Genomic DNA, 19,955 nt, shown 5'->3' on the forward strand with positions numbered 1-19,955 from the left:
AAAGCACTAGTGTTATAAAAAATAAAAATAAAAATTGTAGTAGCACCTTATAGACCAACTAAGTTTGTTCTGGTATAAGCTTTTGTGTGCATGCACACTTGTTCAGATACTCTGAAGCAGAAGTCACCAGACCCTTATCTGGTGGGGTGGGGTTTTTCTCAGAAGGGTAGTAGGAGATGGGTGATTGGCTCAATGGGTATTGAGTCACTATTGTTAACCTATACTTAACATAGACAACATCTCTCTCTCTCTCTCCCTCTCTCTCTCTCTCTCTCTCTCTCACACACACACACACACACGGGCAGCTTAGGGACATTCTAGCCTGTTGTTGCACCAACTCAGCAACCTCTAAGGCAAACTAAGGCCCGGGGGCCAGATCTGGCCTAATTGCCTTCTTAATCCAGCCGTGGATGGTCCGGGAATCAGTGTGTTTTTACATGAGTAGAATGTTAGAATGTGTCCTTTTATTTAAAATGCATCTCTGGGGCATTGTGGGGAATAGGAATTTGTTCATTCCCCCCCCCCCCATATAGTCCGGCCCCCCAGAAGGTCTGAGGACCGGTCCCCTGCTGAAAAAGTTTGCTGACCCTCACTGTAGAAAGAGGTGTAGACTTGGACACCCCGGCCAAGTCTACATCCATCAGCTATAAAAACTCTCAAGACTCTGGACATATTACTTCTTAGAGATCTGTGGTAATGAAGGCCCTGAACCTTGCCTTCCTCTGCCTACTCATTTTAGCATCCGAGTCCAAAAAGTATCTAAAATGCGAGCTGCAAGATGAATTAATAAGACGAGGACTGGATGGTTACCACAACATTGGAGTAGGACACTGTGAGTTATTTAGGTGCTTGACTCCCTTTAGCTTCTTTGAATTAATTTAGGTCCAATTTAACTGCCACCTGCTATGGTTTTGTTAAAGGTTTTTTATGGATTGAGTTTGTTGTAATTCATTATTTTCTTGATGTTTAGAGTGTCCTTTAAAATGTTTATGATTTCTCTGACATAGTTTAATATTTGCAGATGTGCCACTTTTTCAAAATGGGCCCATAGAAACAAAATTGGGCATTGAGAACATTTTCAAAAAAAATGTTCAAAAAATGTCCTGTTATTTTCAGAATTGTGATTTTTACTTCTTGGGGTGGGAGTGTAACAGAGCAAAACAGTTCTGGTACTATGTGGTAAAGGAGATAAAAAAGAGAGTTTTCAGGTTCTACCATTGTGGTTTGTTTATTAAGTGTTATTAAAGGTGAACATCCTAAATATGTGTTTCAGATTGTGCATTTATTCAGTTTTGCAAAGGTCTCTACTGAGAAAAACCTGCAAACAGTTGAATCTGATGGGAGGAATTTAGTGCAGCACTAAGCAGATTGCTCTATCAGTTCTTTCTACTTGCTTGCAAGGGTTGTTGTTGTTTTGCCCCAGAAATTTGGGGGGGGGGGCATGGGAAGCCCAGATGTGCTAGGGAAAGTCCTTGCTCAGGCATTCGCTGGTGGGACTACTCCGTCAAATCTGCCCTCATTAAATTAACAATCATTCTAATAAAATAGAGAAAATTATCATGAGGAATTACATAAAGCATGGTAACAGGTTACATAAAAAATGAATTTGGAAGGGTTAAGAGTAGATTATTTATTCCTTTAAAATTGTGATCAATTTGTGAGGAAGCTCCATTGGTGTAAATAATTAAGTTTTCTGGTTTTATAAAAGCATTTATAAAAATAATAAACAAATAGCATCATTAGCATATCTATTTTGTATGTATATGTGTTTTATGCTAAAGAAAAATATTATGAAAAACAAACCTTTCACCTGCGCTAGGTGAAAGACTGAATCTTGAATGGTTAATGCCAAATTTGAGAATGGTTAATGGTTAGGGCTGCCATACATCCTGGATTTCCCGGACATATACGGGATTCCGCTCCTGAAAATGTTGTCCAGGGGAAATTTTCAGAACTTGGCAAAATGTCCGGGGAACATTTCTTTCTCAGCACAGGGCTGGCTCCCGCCAGCCGCTTCCCTTCCTGGTATGTTCTCTCCCTCTCTCCCTTCCATCCTCATGCCAGCCACCTGATGAAGATGTGCGATGGTGGTGGTGGGTTGTCTGGGTTTTGGCTCCTTGGAATATGGCAACTCTGTAATGGTAACATTCTGTAATGTAATTAGCTGAAATATTGAGTCATATAATATGAAATTTCCTGTTTTGAAGTTTTGCACTTGATATGTAGGAAACAAAAAGCATTCTACCTTTCTAATCTGTGCTTTCCTCCCAGGGTTGTGTTTGGTCCTGTTCGCAAGTCAGTTTGACACGCAACACTATGAGTACACAGATGGCCATCCATACTATGGAATATTTTATTTGAGTGGTCTGTTGTGGTGTGACAATGGAAAGCATCCCACAAAAAACCTATGCAGTATTGACTGTGAGAGTAAGTGGTGACTCTTTGCTTTTGCCTTTTGCAACTCAAGGAGAACTGTTTATTTCAGGGGTGGGAATCTGCTCCCTGGGGCCCTTCGTGGCCCACCAGGGTCTCCAGCTTGGCATGCCAAGCGATTTCCTCTGAAACAAGGTTGCAGAAGCCCCACACTGCTGTCACTTGCAAACTCCAGTCTTCGTTCTCCCCTCCCCATCAACAGCGGGGACCCGAGAAATAAGCAGTTTGCCAGCACTATGTTCAGAGCTTCCCAGTGCACCAACTTTGGTCTGTTGAGGTGTGGTTCCCAAGTGGTAAACCCACACAAGGGATTTTGACCGGTGGGCGGATATGCTCATGCAATATCATATGATGTCATATGACTGACAGATAAGTGTCCCCACCCATCCATCAAATTTGGCTCATGGGCATGATCCTGAAAAGGATCTGGCCTGTGGAGCCATAAAGGTTCTCCACAATGTGGCAGAGCTTAAGCCTGAATGCTAGCAACATACTTTGGTTCGCAAGCTGTGGCTTAATTATGCCTGCTCAATTATGAGTGTCAGGCACTCTTTGCATGCTCAGTGGCACCCCTTTTTTGTTATTTATATCTTTCAGGACTGAGTCTTGGTATTCGAAAAGGGGTTTTGTGGAGGATACTTAGGGAACTTTGGCTCAAATACTTAATCCCTCCCCATTATTACTGCAGTTTCTTGTTCTTTGCAATGTGACTAATGTAAGGTTGTCATATTTCAGAAAGTGAAATCCGGACACAAAAGTTGTTGAGGTTCTTTTTTGGGGGGGCCAAGTTGTTGAGCTTAGACTCGTGCCTAGACTCGTTCACATCATTAAAACCATTGATCACAATGAAGCCTTCAAAAGATAAAAAGAGGCATTTTTCAAAGACCAAGCAGAGCTTTGACAGAATCACTTGCAGCAGTGACAGGAGACAGGAATGGGAGTCACTAGGAAACTATTTGGATCCATCTGTTTTGGGGGGGCAAACCAATTTAATGGGTCCTTCATTCCTGAAGATTTTTCTGAGGCCAAGTAAGTCTCACTCCCATCAGGGGTGAAGGACCCATTAATGGAGCAGGAGTAACTTGATACAGACTCATGATTGAGACAATCAGGTGGGCTGAAGCAGCTGCCTTGGGCAGTGGAATCCAACAGGACATTGCCCTGCTGTGGTTGTGGCTTCCAGTGAGATAGAGATGACGCAAATGTTGAAGTCTCTCAGAACCATGAGCCTGGGGGATTTCAGCACTGCTCCTGAGACTACCTTGGCTACCTCAGGAAGGCAGATGGTAGGTAGCAAGGTGGAGAATACACCAACAGAAGCCCCTATTCTATCCTGATTTGTCCTTCAATGCCAACTTCAATAACTTTCCTGGCAGAGTTTCTGGATGACAATATCGCAGATGATGTTGAGTGTGCAAAGAAAGTTTCTGCAAGCAAGAATGGGATGTTAGCTTGGTAAGTGGCATCAGCTCACCAGTGTCTAAGAATGAAAATATAAATGACAATATCATATAATCAAATCGAGCACAAACTTTTCTGTTTTATGATTACAAGGCAGAGAAAAGAGAACTGCTTTCAGCCCCATACTCTTTGTTTATTAAGTACATTTCAAGAGTCCTTTACAATACAACAGTCTATTATGAAAAATGGTGGAAGAAATAATGCAAGACAAAATGAAGAACTAGTTGATCACCATGATGGTCTGCTCAGCTAGTACATATCTGGCAGAGATGCTGCTTAAAGAGTTTAGGGGTGGCTGTTGTTGTTTTTCCTTGTGGGGAATAGCAGAGTATCTGTAAATGGGTGCATGGATATCATCCAATGGTGCAAATTCAGAATAAAATTAGAAACATGATGTAATAATGAAAGAGAACAGTGTGAAGCTCGTTCTACACTTTGGTGCTTTTTTAGAAAACAAAAAAACTCCAGTTGGGAGCCTCCAGTTGACAGGCCTAATTAGACACCCCCCCCCCCCAGGCCTCTCCATTTGTCTTAAGAGGCCATTTGTCCCAAGTCATGCCCACCTGTTCATCACTTGATACCATAAATAGAAATATGACATCAGTTGTGGGACATGTAAGGCCACTGCCTTATTTTTAAAAGGAAGAACCTGGAGCTCTCAATTCTTCCTTTTCGGCCTCTGCTGAACTTGGTGCCAAATCCCAAGCACCTTGCAGTGCTGGAATAATTTTTGAATTCAAAATGCATCTGCAAAGAAAGAATCTTTTTTTGAAACTGTGACTGAAATTTAATATCACCTGATATAATTGTTGTGAGATAATGCTGAGGCCTTGTGCCTTCCCCCAGTGCAGCATCGCCCGGGATTCTTCACTCCGGTCTCCTGTCACACTGATGGGACATGAGCACACAACCAGCAGAATCCAAAATAGAAGCGTTAGCCTTGAGGTGTAACATCTAATCCTAATTTATTGCAACGAAATCAAACATAACAGTTCAAAGTAAACATGGCTCCTCTTTCTCTCTCTTCCTCGGAGAGAACACTGAAACAAAACATCACTGTGACAGAACAAACAGTGTATCTCCCTTTCTGTTATATAGCTCTAACAATCAGCAGCTGAAATGCATTACATACAGACAGGTGCTCCAACAAGTGATCCCTATCTGCAGCATAGGGAGGGGTGAAATCCTAACAATTATGTGACATCAGGTGATTGACAGGTGTGGTTCTGTCCAAAGTCACCCTTGTAGGGGTGACCATTTCTGGATCTGGTCCTCCAGCTGGTAACATAGATTATTAAGGCAAATGCCAACTGCCCCAACCTGTCTCTCATAAATGTTGTTTCTTTCTTCTCTTTTAGGAAGCCCTTTGAAGAATACTGCCTACATCCTATGCCTTCCATACTCTATTGGGAATGCAATAAGCCTTGAAATACAGGCATCCATTTATTATTACCGTATTTTCACCACAAGCTGTTCTGATTGGATAGGGTAGTTAGTGGTACATCCTGCATCAGCTAACTGATGAAGGCAGCAGGCCTAAAACCGGAGGACCATTTGATCAAATGACAGGATAATCTTCAAAATTAACAAACACCTTTAAAAAAAAAAAAAGAGAGAGAGAATCTGTCTGAAACCCAGATTCCTGAATCCTATAAATGTGTCTCAATTGATTCCATTCAGACAAAGATTATATGAAAATATTACATCAGAATCAAGTCAATATAGATAGCATCGAGTACTCTTCTGAACTTGGGGAAAAAACCATTAGGATGGATCCAGGTTAGGTTAGTTACACTTACTTCCCACTGAAATAAATGTGACTTCAGTTAGCCATGACTAACGTCTTGCACTGATTTCAATGTGACTGTTTCAGCTAGGTTAGCTGGGGGCAGCTCTGCATAAGCGGGTTCCACTCCAGCCTCCCCCTTCTGCAGACACAGGCCAGGACCACAGAGCAGGGCCTTTACCTGTTTGTTTTACCCAGGACATTCAATGGTGCAAGGTTCCTTTCTCTCTGCTGCCCATCCCATGTGATTCCCTAGGTTAGGCTTCCTCAAACTCAGCCCTCCAGATGTTTTGAGACTATAATTCCCATCATCCCTGACCTGACCCCTGTCCTGCTAGCTAGGGATCATGGTAGTTGTAGGCCAAAAACATCTGGAGGACCGTGTTTGAGGAAGCCTGCCCTAGGTTCTGAATTGTGCTGGGTAGTCAGCCTCTGAGTAAGATGAACTCACATCTTCTATGATTCCATGCCATCTAGTTTCTGCCATGGCTTCCAGCCAGGAAAAACAGGTTACTGCCTCAACTATCTTTACCTCTTGCTTGGTCCACAGCCAACCTGCAGCAGCCAGGCACCAATTCCTTTTTCTTCCTGCCTCCTCCTTAGCCTTTACAGCATCATCTTTCCCTGACTAAATCTATAATCTTCACCTCTCATCTGACCTCAATCCCCTCTTACCCCTCCTCTGTTGGATAGCCCTGTCCTCTGTCCCTGTCCCAGCCCCATTCTAGTGTAGTACCTTCAGATTCTCTTATTTACAGTCTGCAAGATGCTAAATGTGACTAACAGTCAAATCCAGTGCTCCCACTCTGCTTGCAAAATGGCTTTTGGTTGAATAGACGTATCTGATAACACAAGAGAAGAGGGTTTTCAGCCCCCCCCCAGCACCCTGAAAATGTGTTTCTGAGGTTTGGGGGCCCCTCCAGAACAGCATAGAAGAAAATATTAGTTAGCAACATCATCAGCAATCATCATACAGTCATCCACAAGTATTTCCAAGTATGGCTATAATGAAATATACTCTATATTTCTATACATATAAGGCAGTTAGGGCAATCAGAGCAATGTAGAGAGTATGCTGAGGACAGGGTATGGAATATAGAAGACCCAAACTAACACAAGAGCCAACTCCTGGGGCTGCCCCAATAAAATATTTGAGGGGGCTGCCCCCCAAGTTGATGAACATTGCCATTCAAATGGCATGCTTGCACCATGTCATGTGATCAATTATGCAAGGCAAGGCTTACTTGGGTCTCCCATTATTTTATTCAAGTTGGCACCCCTGCACCCAAAAGTCCCCACACTCCAAATGTTCTCAGAGCTATGGCATGATATAAATGAGCCTCAACACTGGAAAAAGTACTCTAAGGCCCAATAAAACATCAGAGGACATGAGATTCTGAGCAGCAAGCTGGATCTGAGTCCAGCCTGCCAGCATCAGTACCATTTTGCACGCACATGATACAAAGCTAATCAGGAATGACATCATTCACAGACTGGTGAATGATGCAGGACTCACACCTTTTTAAGACTCACATACATAAAGCAAGCACACAAAGAACTCTCTCTAAGCAGCACCTCGCTGCATGTGATCTCTTTGCATTCCTTTCCTTATATTGAAGTTAGGACACATGTAGTACAGCACGTCTCCCTCTCTTATGCAGGCACTTTGGAATGTGTATTAGGCACTTCATAGAAACAATAGAAACAAAGCTGCTCTGCTTGTCTGAAGGTCTCTATATGCATAATCACCTGAACTAGGATCCATAGACACTATGGCTGTGATGGTAGATATGCCAGATCTACCATTGTCATATTCAGAACAGCTCTGCTGCTCGATGTTTAGAATGAACCTGCTGCTCAGCAGCCTTAACCTTAGACCATTTGCTCATTGCTTTTTTCTCAGTGGTCAAAGCTGGCCATTTACTCAGACCCTCTAAAGCATGGGTAGGCAAACTAAGGCCTGGGGGCCGGATGCGGCACAATCGCCTTCTGAATCCGGCCTGCAGACGGTCTGGGAATCAGCGTGTTTTTACATGAGTAGAATGTGTCCTTTTATTTAAAATGCATCTCTGGGTTATTTGTGGGGCATAGGAATTCGTTCATTCCCTCCCCCAAAAAACATAGTCTGGCCCCCCACAAGGTCTGAGGGACAGTGGACCGGCCCCCTGCTGAAAAAGTTTGCTGACCCTGCTTTAAAGACTCCCAATGTGGAAAAATGGTTGCTAAACCCAACCCTTCCCCATCAGAGGAAGTTTAATCAAACACAAAAGTGGGGTGCCTGGAAGCCTTCCCTTTGCTGTTAGGACCCCACTGCTCTTACTATATAATGAATAAAATTAATAAATTGAGGTCTAGCTGCCTGCCTGTATATGTATATACTTCTTGCTTTGATTTATGTTTTCTGTGTTTCAAGTGTTTAAAGGTTTCATATTTGTAATGTTTCACTCCTGATTAAGAGAATGTTCCATTTATACTGCCTATCCTCTTTTGCCACCCACTTTCATTCTGTTCTTTATCCTAATTGTTATTTACTGCTGCTCATGTCAATTCCTACTTGTAGGTTTATTTGGTTATTGTACCTGAAATATACTTGGAGCCCTGCAGTGATTTCATGCTTGTAAAACAGTGATTGATTCCCCGCCCCAAAACCTCAGGCTTTTATATACATTCTTTACACAATGAGTCCCGGCTGATTGGCTGATTCTGCTTCCCTCCTGGAGCAGGCTAATCAGTTGTTGCATTCTAAGATCCTACTTGCCAAGTTTAGTACATAACTGTCAGGGAACTGCCATCGGAGCGGGAGGAGGTGAGAGGGCTCCCGGATGATGGTGGAGAGGGCCCTAGTAGGAGAAGGGATAGCCCATACGCTGGAGAAAGAAATCAGCGTAACACCAGTGGAGAAGGGGAGGAGATAGAGGAAGTGGAGAGGTGGCTCCAGGACTCTTCGCAGGAGACCAGCGGAGAGGGGACAAGTGCTCCTTTGCCCACCCTGTGCAGAAAGCTTTCGCGCAGGCAACGGGGGAGGAGACTGGGTGTCAAGCAGCTTTTATGTTGGAAGCGGTTTAAGAAACGCCCACTGACGGATTCTGCCAGCGACTGAGGCAGCCACGGAATAGAGGCTGTCCTGTCAGAAAGGGTTCAACCATGCAGCCTAGCCATGAGTAAAGGCAACTTACGCACAAGCAATCCCTAGAACCATTACAGCAATCCATCAGTCCCTTACGTTGCTTGTGCGCAGCTTCGGAGGAGAGACAGCATGAGCGTCACCAAGGGATCCGGAGGTCAGGAGCAAGCAGCTGGAGGGGAGAGTCTGGTTGAGAGGAACTGAGACTTGGAACAGCATGTGGCTCTTCTCTCGACGAGGCTAGAGGAAAGGCGAGCTCTGGATGCACAGGTCAGACCCACCCCCATCTCCAGGAAAGTACCGGGGTTGGTACAGAAGTTTGGGGGGGACCCCCAGGACTATAATGCGTTCTGAACGGAAATAGAGTATGCCTTGGAACTGCAGCATAATGACTTTGCAGACGATGCAGAATGAGTAGCCTACGCGGTGGGGCATCTCCAGGGCGGGGCTAGGGATTGGATTAGGCCCCTCATGGCCACGCAGAATACGGCCCTGAAGGACCTTAAGAAATTCTTCCAAGCCATGGATGCGATGTACTGAAGCGAAGTGGGAGCTGATGGGGTGCAAGCAGGGGAGGCAATCAGTTAGAGAATACTGGTCACGTTTTGCCATGCTTATCCACCGGCTTGGATGGGATTTGGACTTGGAACCAGTGCAGATGCTATTCGAGGAAGGGCTGTCTCCTGCTGTGAAGGACGAACTGTCAAGGGCTCCCCGCCCCCAGTCCATGGATCAGCTAACCAAGGCTGTGCTTGCTATTGGAGTACGACAGGAAGCGCGCGCTCAGGAGAAGCGTGAGGGAAGGGGAGGGGAACGTTGCCTTGACTACCGCATTCCTGAAATACCAGGGCAGCTTTCCCAGGCTCCTGAGCCAATGGAAGTGGACAGGGGCAGAGCCAGCAGTGTTTCGAAGTCCAGTGAAGGTCGCAAAAGGGAGGGAAAGGATTGGAAGACTACTAAGAAATGCTTTCTCTGCCAACGGCCAGGACACTTTGCTAGGGTCTGCCCTCAAAGAAAGGCGTGGCAAGGGATGGTGGGGGCTGCTGCCAGTGGGGAGGAGAAGCAGGAGCAAGAACAGGCGCAGGGAAACGACAGTGCCTGGCTGCCAATCAAGAGGGACAGCAGCCAGGCAAACAACCAATAAAAGTTCCCCAGCCTGAGCGCCCCAGAGCAGCTATAGCTGTAGAAGTGGTGCTAGAACTCCCGAAAGGGTACCCAGTCAAGGTTGAGGGGTTGCTGGATTCAGGCAGCTCCTGCAATTTCTTCAGCAGGGACTTTGCCCTAGAGCACCAACTCCACTTAATACCTTTGGATTTTCCCTTGCAAGTGAACACCATAGATGGCAGGGAACTTCTGGGAGGAGAAGTGACACACCAGATCCCACCAATGCGAATGAGGGTTTCCAGGCACACTGAAACCATCGCCTTTCATGTGGCCACACTGGCTGGACCTCCAATAATACTGGGAATGAGCTGGCTAGCACTGCATGACCCAGTAGTGTCCTGGCATCAGCAGTCAATCACCTTTGGGTCAATGTACTGTTTGGAGCACTGTCTGGAAGGGGGAACTCCCAGTATGACAGTGACCAGCGTGGCTGGGCTGACAGTGGGAATGAAAGGAGAGGTGCCAACACAATACCTAAGGGACGTTTTCAGCGAGAAAGAGGCAGACAAACTACCCCGCCACCGGCCCTTTGACTGCCAAATCAACATGCTCCCAGGGGCGCAACTACCAATGGGTAAGTTGTATGCCATGTCAGACAGGAGTTGCGGCAGTTTATCGACAAGAATCTGAAGAGAGGGTTCATAAGGGAATCAAAGGCGGTGGGGGGCAGCCCAGTGTTCTTTGTGGACAAGAAGGAGACTAACCAGCCCAGATTGGTCGTAGACTATAGGGCCCTAAACTTGGTGTCAGAACCAGTGACCTTCCCTATGCCCAGGATTGATGACATTTTAACACAAGTGAGGCGGGGAAATTTTTTTACTAAACTGGATCTCCGGGGAGCGTACAATCTGATTAGAATACGGGAGGGGGACGAATGGAAAACCACTATGTTCACCCCCCTGGGGGTGTTTGATGCCCTTTGGATTACAATCAGGCTCCGTCTGCTTTCAAGCTTTCATGCGCCACGTATTGGGGCCCCTGCTGTACAAGAACTGCATGGCCTTTTTGGACGACGTCTTAATCTATTCGGACAATGAGGAGCAACATGTCAGAGACGTCCGGGAAGTGCTAAAAAGACTGCATAAGCACCAGCTGTGGGTCAAGCTGGAAAAATGCCAGTTCCACGCCCGAGAAGTCGAATTTTTGGGGTACAGGTTGTTGGACAAGGGTCTAGCCATGGACCCGAGCAAGGTGCAGGCGGTGCTGGAGTGGAAGGCACCCAAGACCCGGCAGCACCTTCTACAGGAAGTTCATCAAGAACTTTGCCCACTTGACAGCGCCCATCACCGATTGTCTCAGTAGCAAGAAGAAGTTTGCCTGGACAGAAAGTGCCCAGCAATCCTTTGAAAGGCTGAAGAAGGCGTTCGCTTTGGAAGAACAGCTCCTGCATGTGGATCTGACAAAGCCCATGAGGTTGGAAACCGACGCGTCTGACCGAGCCATCGGGGTCCTTCTCTTGCAGGGGGGAACAGAAGGGGACTGGAGACCGTGTGCCTTTTTCTCAAGGAAGCTGAGCAAATCGGAGCAGAACTATACCGTATATGACCGTGAACTGCTTGCGATCTATGCGGCGTTTCGCCGATGGAGACATCTGTTGATAGGGGCGCAACGCAAGATTCAGGTCTGCACTGACCACAAGAACTTAGAATCACTGGCGTGAGTACAGAGTACAGAGGCAGATTCAATGGGTGCAGGAATTCTCCAAGTTTTCCTTCAAGATCCGGTACGTACCGGGAGAAGAAAACGTAAGAGCAGATGCGCTCTCCCGTAAGCCGGAATACATGGAAGGAGAGGGACCGCCGGAGATACGACATGTGATACCCGAGGACCGATGGGTGGGGGGGGGAGCGTTGGTTGGGAAACGGGGACTGGTGGAGCTCACTAGAAATGACGAGTTCACTCAAACTAAAATCAGAGAACTCTGAGAAGGAAGGGAGAACCATGGAGGGTTTGAGGAAAGGGAAGGGTTGTTGGAAAGGGGGCACTGTATGTACCAGGGGGGACCCTAAGGGGAAGGGTACTCATGTTAGGGTGTGAAACCTAAGACGCTGGCAAATTAGCAATATCATGTGACTTTAAGTAGTCAAGCTCGTTAAGTTGTTAAGTTGCTCAGTATATAAAGAGTGTTTGTTTTCTCTGCCTGTTGGGGAGTGCTGGGCGTGAAGCAAAAATGTCTGAAAGCTCCGGAGGTGTTTCTGTTATCTTTCTGCAATAAAGCTGTCTTTGGAAAGACAGGCTTCCCTGTGTTGTTTTTTTTTTTTTTTTTTGCTGCTGAGACTTTGAAGCTTGTACTGCAACAAGAATCTCTGCACTGGACTTAATGCTCTGCAAAGAGAGCTGTTGCTGGTGGCGCAGCAGAAGTGTTTACTGGACCACTACACAAACTCTCTTAGGTTATGGCTCCTTCTACGTTTCTACAGCTGTATTGTGTGCAGAGAAAGTGAAAGCAGCTTTCGGATGAGAGAAGACCGGCTTAGTCGTAAATCCAGCTCTTAAAGGAACTGAGAGACTGCAGAAAGTTGAGAGAGCTGCGTAAGTGAAGATTTACAGCTTCATTAGCTGCAAAAGGCTAGCTTGACCTCCCGTTGTGTTTTTGTTTTGTTAATAAAAACAGAGGACGGTGGTAGGTTGCTAGTGAAGAGACAGAGGAAAAAAGTTTAAAAGGCTTCAGAGGAGGCTGGAGGCGTCTGAAAAGTAAGTAAAACAAATCCCAAGGGGAAAGAGAAGCAAGGGCACACAGAGGGAGTAGCAGCAGACCCCAAGAATGGCAGTGGAAAATTTCCAGGTTCCCTTTACAAAGTTGAACTCTGCTAATTACGTGCAGTGGTCTAAGAGGGCTCAAGTCTGGTTGGAAGCCAAAGAAGTGTGGGCTGACTATGTCCAGAGGCGAAAGCCGTTTGTGGCTGTTGCAGCAGATGCCACAGCAGAGCAACAGGCTGCTGCACATGCTCAGAACAGGGAACATGATAAAATGGACACTAAAGCTAGATGCATGTTGATGGTATCGATAAACGATTCCCAATTACCTCATGCGGAAAATTTAAGGTCTGCATTTGAAATTTGGGAAGCTCTTAGGCAAATTCACCATAGAGCCACGCCCGGAGAGAAGGTGAACATTATACGTGCTTTGTATGAGTTGAAACTGAAGCCAGGGGATAGTGTGGTTGAACACACGTCACAGATGACTGAGTATTTCAACCGACTGTCATCTCTAGGTGTGAATTTTCCTGAAAATATTAAAGTTTATACTCTGCTTAGCAGCCTGCATGCAGGGTTTGAAAACTTAGTACTAACTTTACAAGTTTTGCCAGAGGACGAGCTGAATATGAATTATGTGACTGGTAGATTGTGTGAGCAAGAATATCAACATCATCGAAAACGTATTGATAATTCAAATACCCCAAGGGTTGGATGTTCAGATAATTCCCAGCGTGAGGGAACTAGCAGGCAGAGCTGTAAGGAAGCCTCACAAGTGTCTGCTATGGCCAGCAAGTCATGTTTTCGATGTGGCAGCAGGTTTCATTTGATAGCAAAGTGTCCAGAAATGCAACAGGAATTTCAACAGTCCAAGGCCAGTTTCCGGAGCTACAGGGGAAGACGACGTGAGAACTACAAGAATCAATGATCCAGAGGGGGAGCAGGTGTTGATAAGGGACTATCTGCAATGGCAGCACAACAGAGTCCTAAAAGGAGCCAACAAACCTTGAAGTGGATAATTGACAGTGGAGCAAGTCACAGTTTAGTTCCAGCGACATCTAGTGGCAGCTTGATGAACTGCAAGACATTGCCAGTTGCAAAAACCGTGACTATAGCAGACAATAGTAAACGAGAAATGAACCTTAAAGGCACAATTTATGTTAACTGTTTGCAAACTAACCTTCCTGTTTTTGTTCTTCCAGGAATGAAGAATGGACTTTTGAGTGTGTCATGCCTGGTAAAAAGTGGTTTTAAGGTTGAGTTTGAAAATGATGTGTGCACCATTTCGAAACAGGGGAAGGAGCTAGTTAAAATTCCCTGTGAGGATGGGCTTTTTGTTTTGGATGAAGAGCAGTTAGCAGCAGGTAGATGTTCAACAGGTGAAGCGCAAGCTAAGTGTGTAAATAAGGCTCCTCATACAGGTTGTGTACATCTACTACACAGAAGGTTAGCTCATATATGCTTTAAGTATGTAAGCAAGATGCCAGATTTAGCTGAGGAGTGTAAGATTAAACCCTGTCCAAATTTTCTGGATTGTTGTGCTTGTAAACATGCTAAGGTTAAGACATGTAACTATCCTAGATCTGATAGAGTAAGTAAGAAACCCTTTGAACTTGTGCACACAGACGTGTGTGGCCGTATGCCAGTCAAATCGCTTGGAGGTGCGAGATTTATGCAAATCTTGGTGGATGATTTTTCAAGAGCTAGTTGGGTTTTCTTTCTGAAAGAAAAATCACAAGCAGCTTCCATCCTGATGGATTGGATTGAAGAAGTCGAATGTAAATTTGACACCAGGGTACGTAAAATACAATCAGATCGTGGTGGGGAATATGTGAACCACACGCTGGAGACGTGGTTAAAAAGGAAAGGTATAGTTCATAGACTTACCAATCCCTATTCACCACAGGAGAATGCAGTTGCCGAAAGAAAATTTTGAACATTACAGGAAGCCATTGCTGCTTTGCTGTTTGATTCTGGACTTCCACAGCGTTTTTGGGCTGAGGCTGCACTGTATGCGAATTATACTTTTAACAGAGTGTACAATAGCACAGTAGGCAACACTCCTTACTTCATGCTATTTGGAAAAAAACCAAAAATTGATCATCTAAGAGTTTTTGGATGTCGTGCTTATGTGCTGGTGCCTAGGGCACAAAGTAGGAAAGGCGATCCTAGGTCTAAAGAAATGTTTTTCTGTGGTTATCAAGCAAACACAAAAGGTTGGAGATTTGTGACTGTAGAAGGCAATCAAACAAAAATCACAATCAGCAGAAGTGCGGAATTTTGTGAACAGGATGGTTGGAATAAAATTCATGGAAATCCTGACATACTATTTGATGTGGTGAACAGTAACAATGAAACTCAGGCCCCAGGGCAGGTATTAGTTCCAGAACAGGCTGAGGAATTTGAGTCTGAGGACGAGGGTGAGAAATCGCCTAGTTCACCCAAGTCTGTAAAGTCAGAATCTTCTAGCTCTAAAAGTTCACCTGTACAGCAAGAGAGACGTGTAAAGTCAGAATCAGAAAGTTCTTCAACTACTAGTGACAAACAGGTGACTACTAGTGACAAACAGGTGACGACTAGTGATTCTGAGTCAGAGGGGGAAACTGAAGGAACATCGCAGGAACTGTTAAGGCGTTCCAAGCGTACCAACAAAGGTAAACCTCCTGAAAGGTACCAAGCTATTAGTGTTTGGGCTGGTTTGGCAAATTGCGAACCTGAAAGTTTTGAGGAGGTTGAGCAATTACCCCAGGAGGAGGCCAGTAGGTGGCGTGAGGCCATGCAAAAGGAGTTGAATTCTATGGAAGAACTGGGTGTGTTTTCCATCACCAAACTGCCAGAAGGTACCAAGGCAGTAAGTTGTAGGTGGGTGTACAGGATAAAGACAACAGCGATGGGGAAACCAGAGTACAAAGCAAGGCTTGTAGCTCGAGGTTTTACGCAAAGAAAGGGGTTACATTATTCCGAAGTCTATGCACCCCAACAAGGAGTGAAACCCTACGGGCACTATTAGCAGTAGCTGCTCAGAAAGGGTTTAAAGTGAATCAATTTGATGTCTCTACAGCTTATCTTCATTCAGACTTGGCTGAGGAGCTCTATATGAAGCTACCGCCAGGATTAAAAGTTGGTAAATCAAATCAGGTATGGAAACTACATAAATCTATTTATGGACTCAAGCAATCTGCTCATAATTGAAATGAGTGTTTGAATGACGTTTTGGTAGGCATTGGTTTTAGCAGGAGCAAGGCTGACAATTGCTTATATTTCAGAGGTTCAGGAGATGCTCAAGAATCTTTGCTTGATTATGTAGATGACCTGATTTATACTTCAAAGACACAAGAACAAGTAAAAAAAAAACTAGCCAAAGAGTTAAATAAATACTTCAAAGTTAAGAATATTGGTGATGTGAAGGTCTATCTTGGTGTTCAGATAGATAGGACCAAAAATGGCAGTTTTCTACTGAATCAAAAAGGCAAGATATTGCAGATGTTGAAAAAGTTTGGCATGACGGAGTGTGCAGGTGTTAGAACACCAATGGAAATGGGTTTTGTAAAAGACAATGAGTTCAAGGATAGTGCTGGATTCAAGCGTGCTGAAATCTTTCAGTCAGCACTGGGAAGCTTACTTCATCTTTCGCAATGGAGTAGACCAGATATTGATTACGCTGTTAACTTACTCAGCAGAGAAGCTCCAAAACCTAGTGTAAATGCATGGAAAGGAATTCAAAGAGTGTTAAGATATTTACAATACACCAAAGATTTTTGCCTTGAATTATCTTCGGAAGGACAAGCACAGATTACTTGTTGGGCAGATAGTGATTGGGCAAATTTAAAGGATAGAAAATCAGTGTCTGGCTGTGTAATAAAATTTGGTAACTCTCTGATTGGGTGGAGATCCAAGAAACAGAACCTGATTGCTTTGTCGTCAACAGAAGCTGAGTTCTGTGCCTTATCTGAGTTATGTAGAGATCTAGAATTTTACAAATGCTTGGCACAAGAGATGTATGAAAAGGCCATCACTCCAATCACTGTATGGGGTGATAATCAACCGTGTCTTAAGTTAGCACAAAATGGGCAGTTTAAAGGTCGTACAAAACATTTGGATATCCGCTTTCAAAATGTTTGTCAAACGGTAAAAGCAGGAGTTGTTAAATTAAATTACTGTCCCAGTCATGAAAATCAAGCTGATGGTTTTACAAAACCGCTTGGGTTTCAGCGGCATGAAAACTTTTGTGAAGAAATGGGTCTGAAGTAATTTTGTTTTTTGTATTGCCAGCGAGAGGGGGTGTTAGGGTGTGAAACCTAAGACGCTGGCAAATTAGCAATGTCATGTGACTTTAAGTAGTCAAGCTCGTTAAGTTGTTAAGTTGCTCAGTATATAAAGAGTGTTTGTTTTCTCTGCCTGTTGGGGAGTGCTGGGCGTGAAGCAAAAATGTCTGAAAGCTCCGGAGGTGTTTCTGTTATCTTTCTGCAATAAATCTGTCTTTGGAAAGACAGGCTTCCCTGTGTCGTTTTTTTTTTGCTGCTGAGACTTTGAAGCTTGTACTGCAACAAGAATCTCTGCACTGGACTTAATTAATGCTCTGCAAAGAGAGCTGTTGCTGGTGGCGCAGCGGAAGTGTTTACTGGACCAGTACACAAACTCTCTTAACTCAAGCAACTCCACAACCCCACGGCGGGCCACTTTGGACAACACAAGACCATGCTACTTGTCACCAGGCAATTCTGGTGGCCAAGGGTAAGGGAAGATGTACGAGAATATGTACGGGAGTGTGACCGCTGCCAAAGGGCCAAGGGGGAGAGGGCGGCTCCTGCGGGGTTACTGGAACCCTTACCCACGCCGGGAAGACCCTGGGAGGTGGTGTCCATTGATTTTATGACAGATTTGCCCAAGTCAAGGGGGAAAACAGCAGTCATGGTGGTAGTCAATCTACTGACCAAGATGTGCCATTTCATCACTTGCTCTCATGCGGTAACGGCAGAGGAAACAGCCAGGTTGTTTGCGGAGCACGTCTTCAGACTGCATGGGGTTCCCTCGAGGGTCATCTCAGATCGCGGGAAACAATTTACTTCCCGGTTCTGGAGGAAGCTCATGAGCTTGTTGCAGGTCGAGGTGGGGTTCTCGACGGCGCAACACCCGGAAACCAACGGGCAAGCGGAAAGAGCAAACGGGATACTCCAGCAATACCTACGCTGCTACGTAGGTGAGAGGGAGAACAATTGGGTAGAGAAGTTAGCGCTGGCTGAGTTTGCTTATAACAACGCTGAACATGTATCCACGGGAATGAGCCCGTTCATGGCCAATTATGGTTCAGGGCCTTCCCGGGGAGGGGGGAGGAAGGATGGAGTGTACCTGTGGCAGAGCAGTTTGTGGAAGAAATTGAGGCCTTGCACCAACAACTCAGGTGTAATTTGGAGCGGGCCAAGGAAGTTTACAAGAGACAGGCCGATAAGCACCGCCGGGAGGGGGAAGCCATACGGGTGGGAGACCGGGTGTGGTTGTCAACCCAAGGGTTACCCCTAAAGGGAGGGTGCAAGAAATTGCAACCAAGGAGGCTGTTACCACACAGCAGGTGAACCCGGTGGCATTCAAGCTCAAACTGCCCAACAGCATGAAGATACATCTGGTGTTCCATAGGTCCCTACTTTCACCGTAGAGAGAGGGGCGGGAGTTTCCAGAGCAGGAGGGAAGAGTCACCACCCACCCACAGGTAGAGGAGAGGGAACACCAGATCCAAGCCACGGAAATATTCGATTCAAGGTGGCGAGGGGGCCAGGTGGAGTACTTGGTATCTTGGGAAGGGGAACCCAAGTCAGAGAACACGTGGGTCCCGGCCGAGGCGGTCGAGGACGGGTACCTCGTGGAAGAGTTCCACAACCTGTTCCCGAGAGAACCTAAACCACCAGTGAGATTCTGGGAGGAGGAGTTTGGCACCACAGACGACGAAGACGACTTCGGCGGTTTCCCTGCCTCCGAAGAGGAGGGAGGGGAGGTGTCCGAGGAAGAAGAAGCAAACTGGAAGACCCACCCCACAGAAAGGTGTCGGGGTGGGTGGGAAGCAGGTTTTGAATCCTCGGAGGATGACGACAGCTCCTTCAGGGGATTCCCTGCATCATCGGCCGAGGATAGGGACGAGGGTAGGTCAGAAGGTCGGGCCGGGGGTGGAGGGGGTCCTGGGGGGGAGGTGGATGTCAGGGAACTGCCATCGGAGCGGGAGGAGGTGAGAGGGCTCCCGGATGATGGTGGAGAGGGCCCTAGTAGGAGAAGGGATAGCCCATACGCTGGGGAAAGAAATCAGCATAACACCAGTGGAGAAGGGGAGGAGATAGAGGAAGCGGAGAGGTGGCTCCAGGACTCTTCGCAGGAGACCAGCGGAGAGGGGACAAGTGCTCCTTTGCCCACACCCACCCTGCGCAGAAAGCTTTCGCGCAGGCAACGGGGGAGGAGACTGGGTGTCAAGCAGTTTTTATGTTGGAAGCGGTTTAAGAAACGCCCACTGACGGATTCTGCCAGCGACTGAGGCAGCCACGGAATAGAGGCTGTCCTGTCAGAAAGGGTTCAACCATGCAGCCTAGCCATGAGTAAAGGCAACTTACACACAAGCAATCCCTAGAACCATTACAATAACAATACCTTTTTAGATAATCTGTAAATGGTTCTGATTCCTCCCTCAGCTGTCTCTCCCTGGTCTCTAGTTTTTGTTGTTATGCTAGCCAATTCTATTTTGTTGTCATGATAACCAATTCAAAAGAGGCAAAAGAGGATGATGTTGTTGTTGTTTAATCGTTTAGTCGTTTCCGACTCTTCATGACCCCATGGACCAGAGCACGCCAGGCACTCCTGTCTTCCACTGCCTCCCGCAGTTTGGTCAAACTCATGCTGGTAGCTTGAACACTGTCCAACCATCTCGTCCTCTGTTGTCCCCTTCTCATTGTGCCCTCCATCTTTCCCAACATCAGAGTTTTTTCTAGGGAGTTTTCTCTTCTCATGAGGTGGCCAAAGTATTGGAGCCTCAGCTTTACGATCTGTCCTTCCAGTGACAGGGCTGATTTCCTTAAGAATGGATGCGTTTGATCTTCTTGCAGTCCATGGGACTCTCAAGAGTCTCCTCCAGCACCATAATTCAAAAGCATCAATTCTCAAGGGCAAATTTGGATTTTTCAAGAATGACACAAGACATAGGTTCTTGTGGAGATGCATTTCAACCTTTTGAGGTGGGAAGAACTTTGGGACACCATGTTCCCCCAAATAGTAATTTTGGCTGAAGAGATCTGATATAATCTAAACATAGTT

General features: G+C 45.8%; 1 protein-coding gene across 1 annotated transcript; it reads left to right on the forward strand.

Moving 5' to 3' along the window:
* Nucleotides 1-600: 600 nt before the first annotated feature.
* On the forward strand, nucleotides 601-5,510 carry LOC310668192 (lysozyme C, milk isozyme-like). The gene is made up of 4 exons (XM_083421214.1): nucleotides 601-832; nucleotides 2,272-2,427; nucleotides 3,810-3,888; nucleotides 5,253-5,510. The coding sequence occupies exons 1-4, from the start codon at nucleotides 697-699 to the stop codon at nucleotides 5,320-5,322; spliced, it is 441 nt and encodes a 146-aa protein (XP_083277340.1). The 5' UTR covers nucleotides 601-696; the 3' UTR covers nucleotides 5,323-5,510.
* Nucleotides 5,511-19,955: the final 14,445 nt, after the last annotated feature.

This window comes from Podarcis tiliguerta (genome assembly GCF_965153285.1).
Source record: "Podarcis tiliguerta genome assembly, chromosome: 17".
Taxonomy (NCBI): domain Eukaryota; kingdom Metazoa; phylum Chordata; class Lepidosauria; order Squamata; family Lacertidae; genus Podarcis; species Podarcis tiliguerta.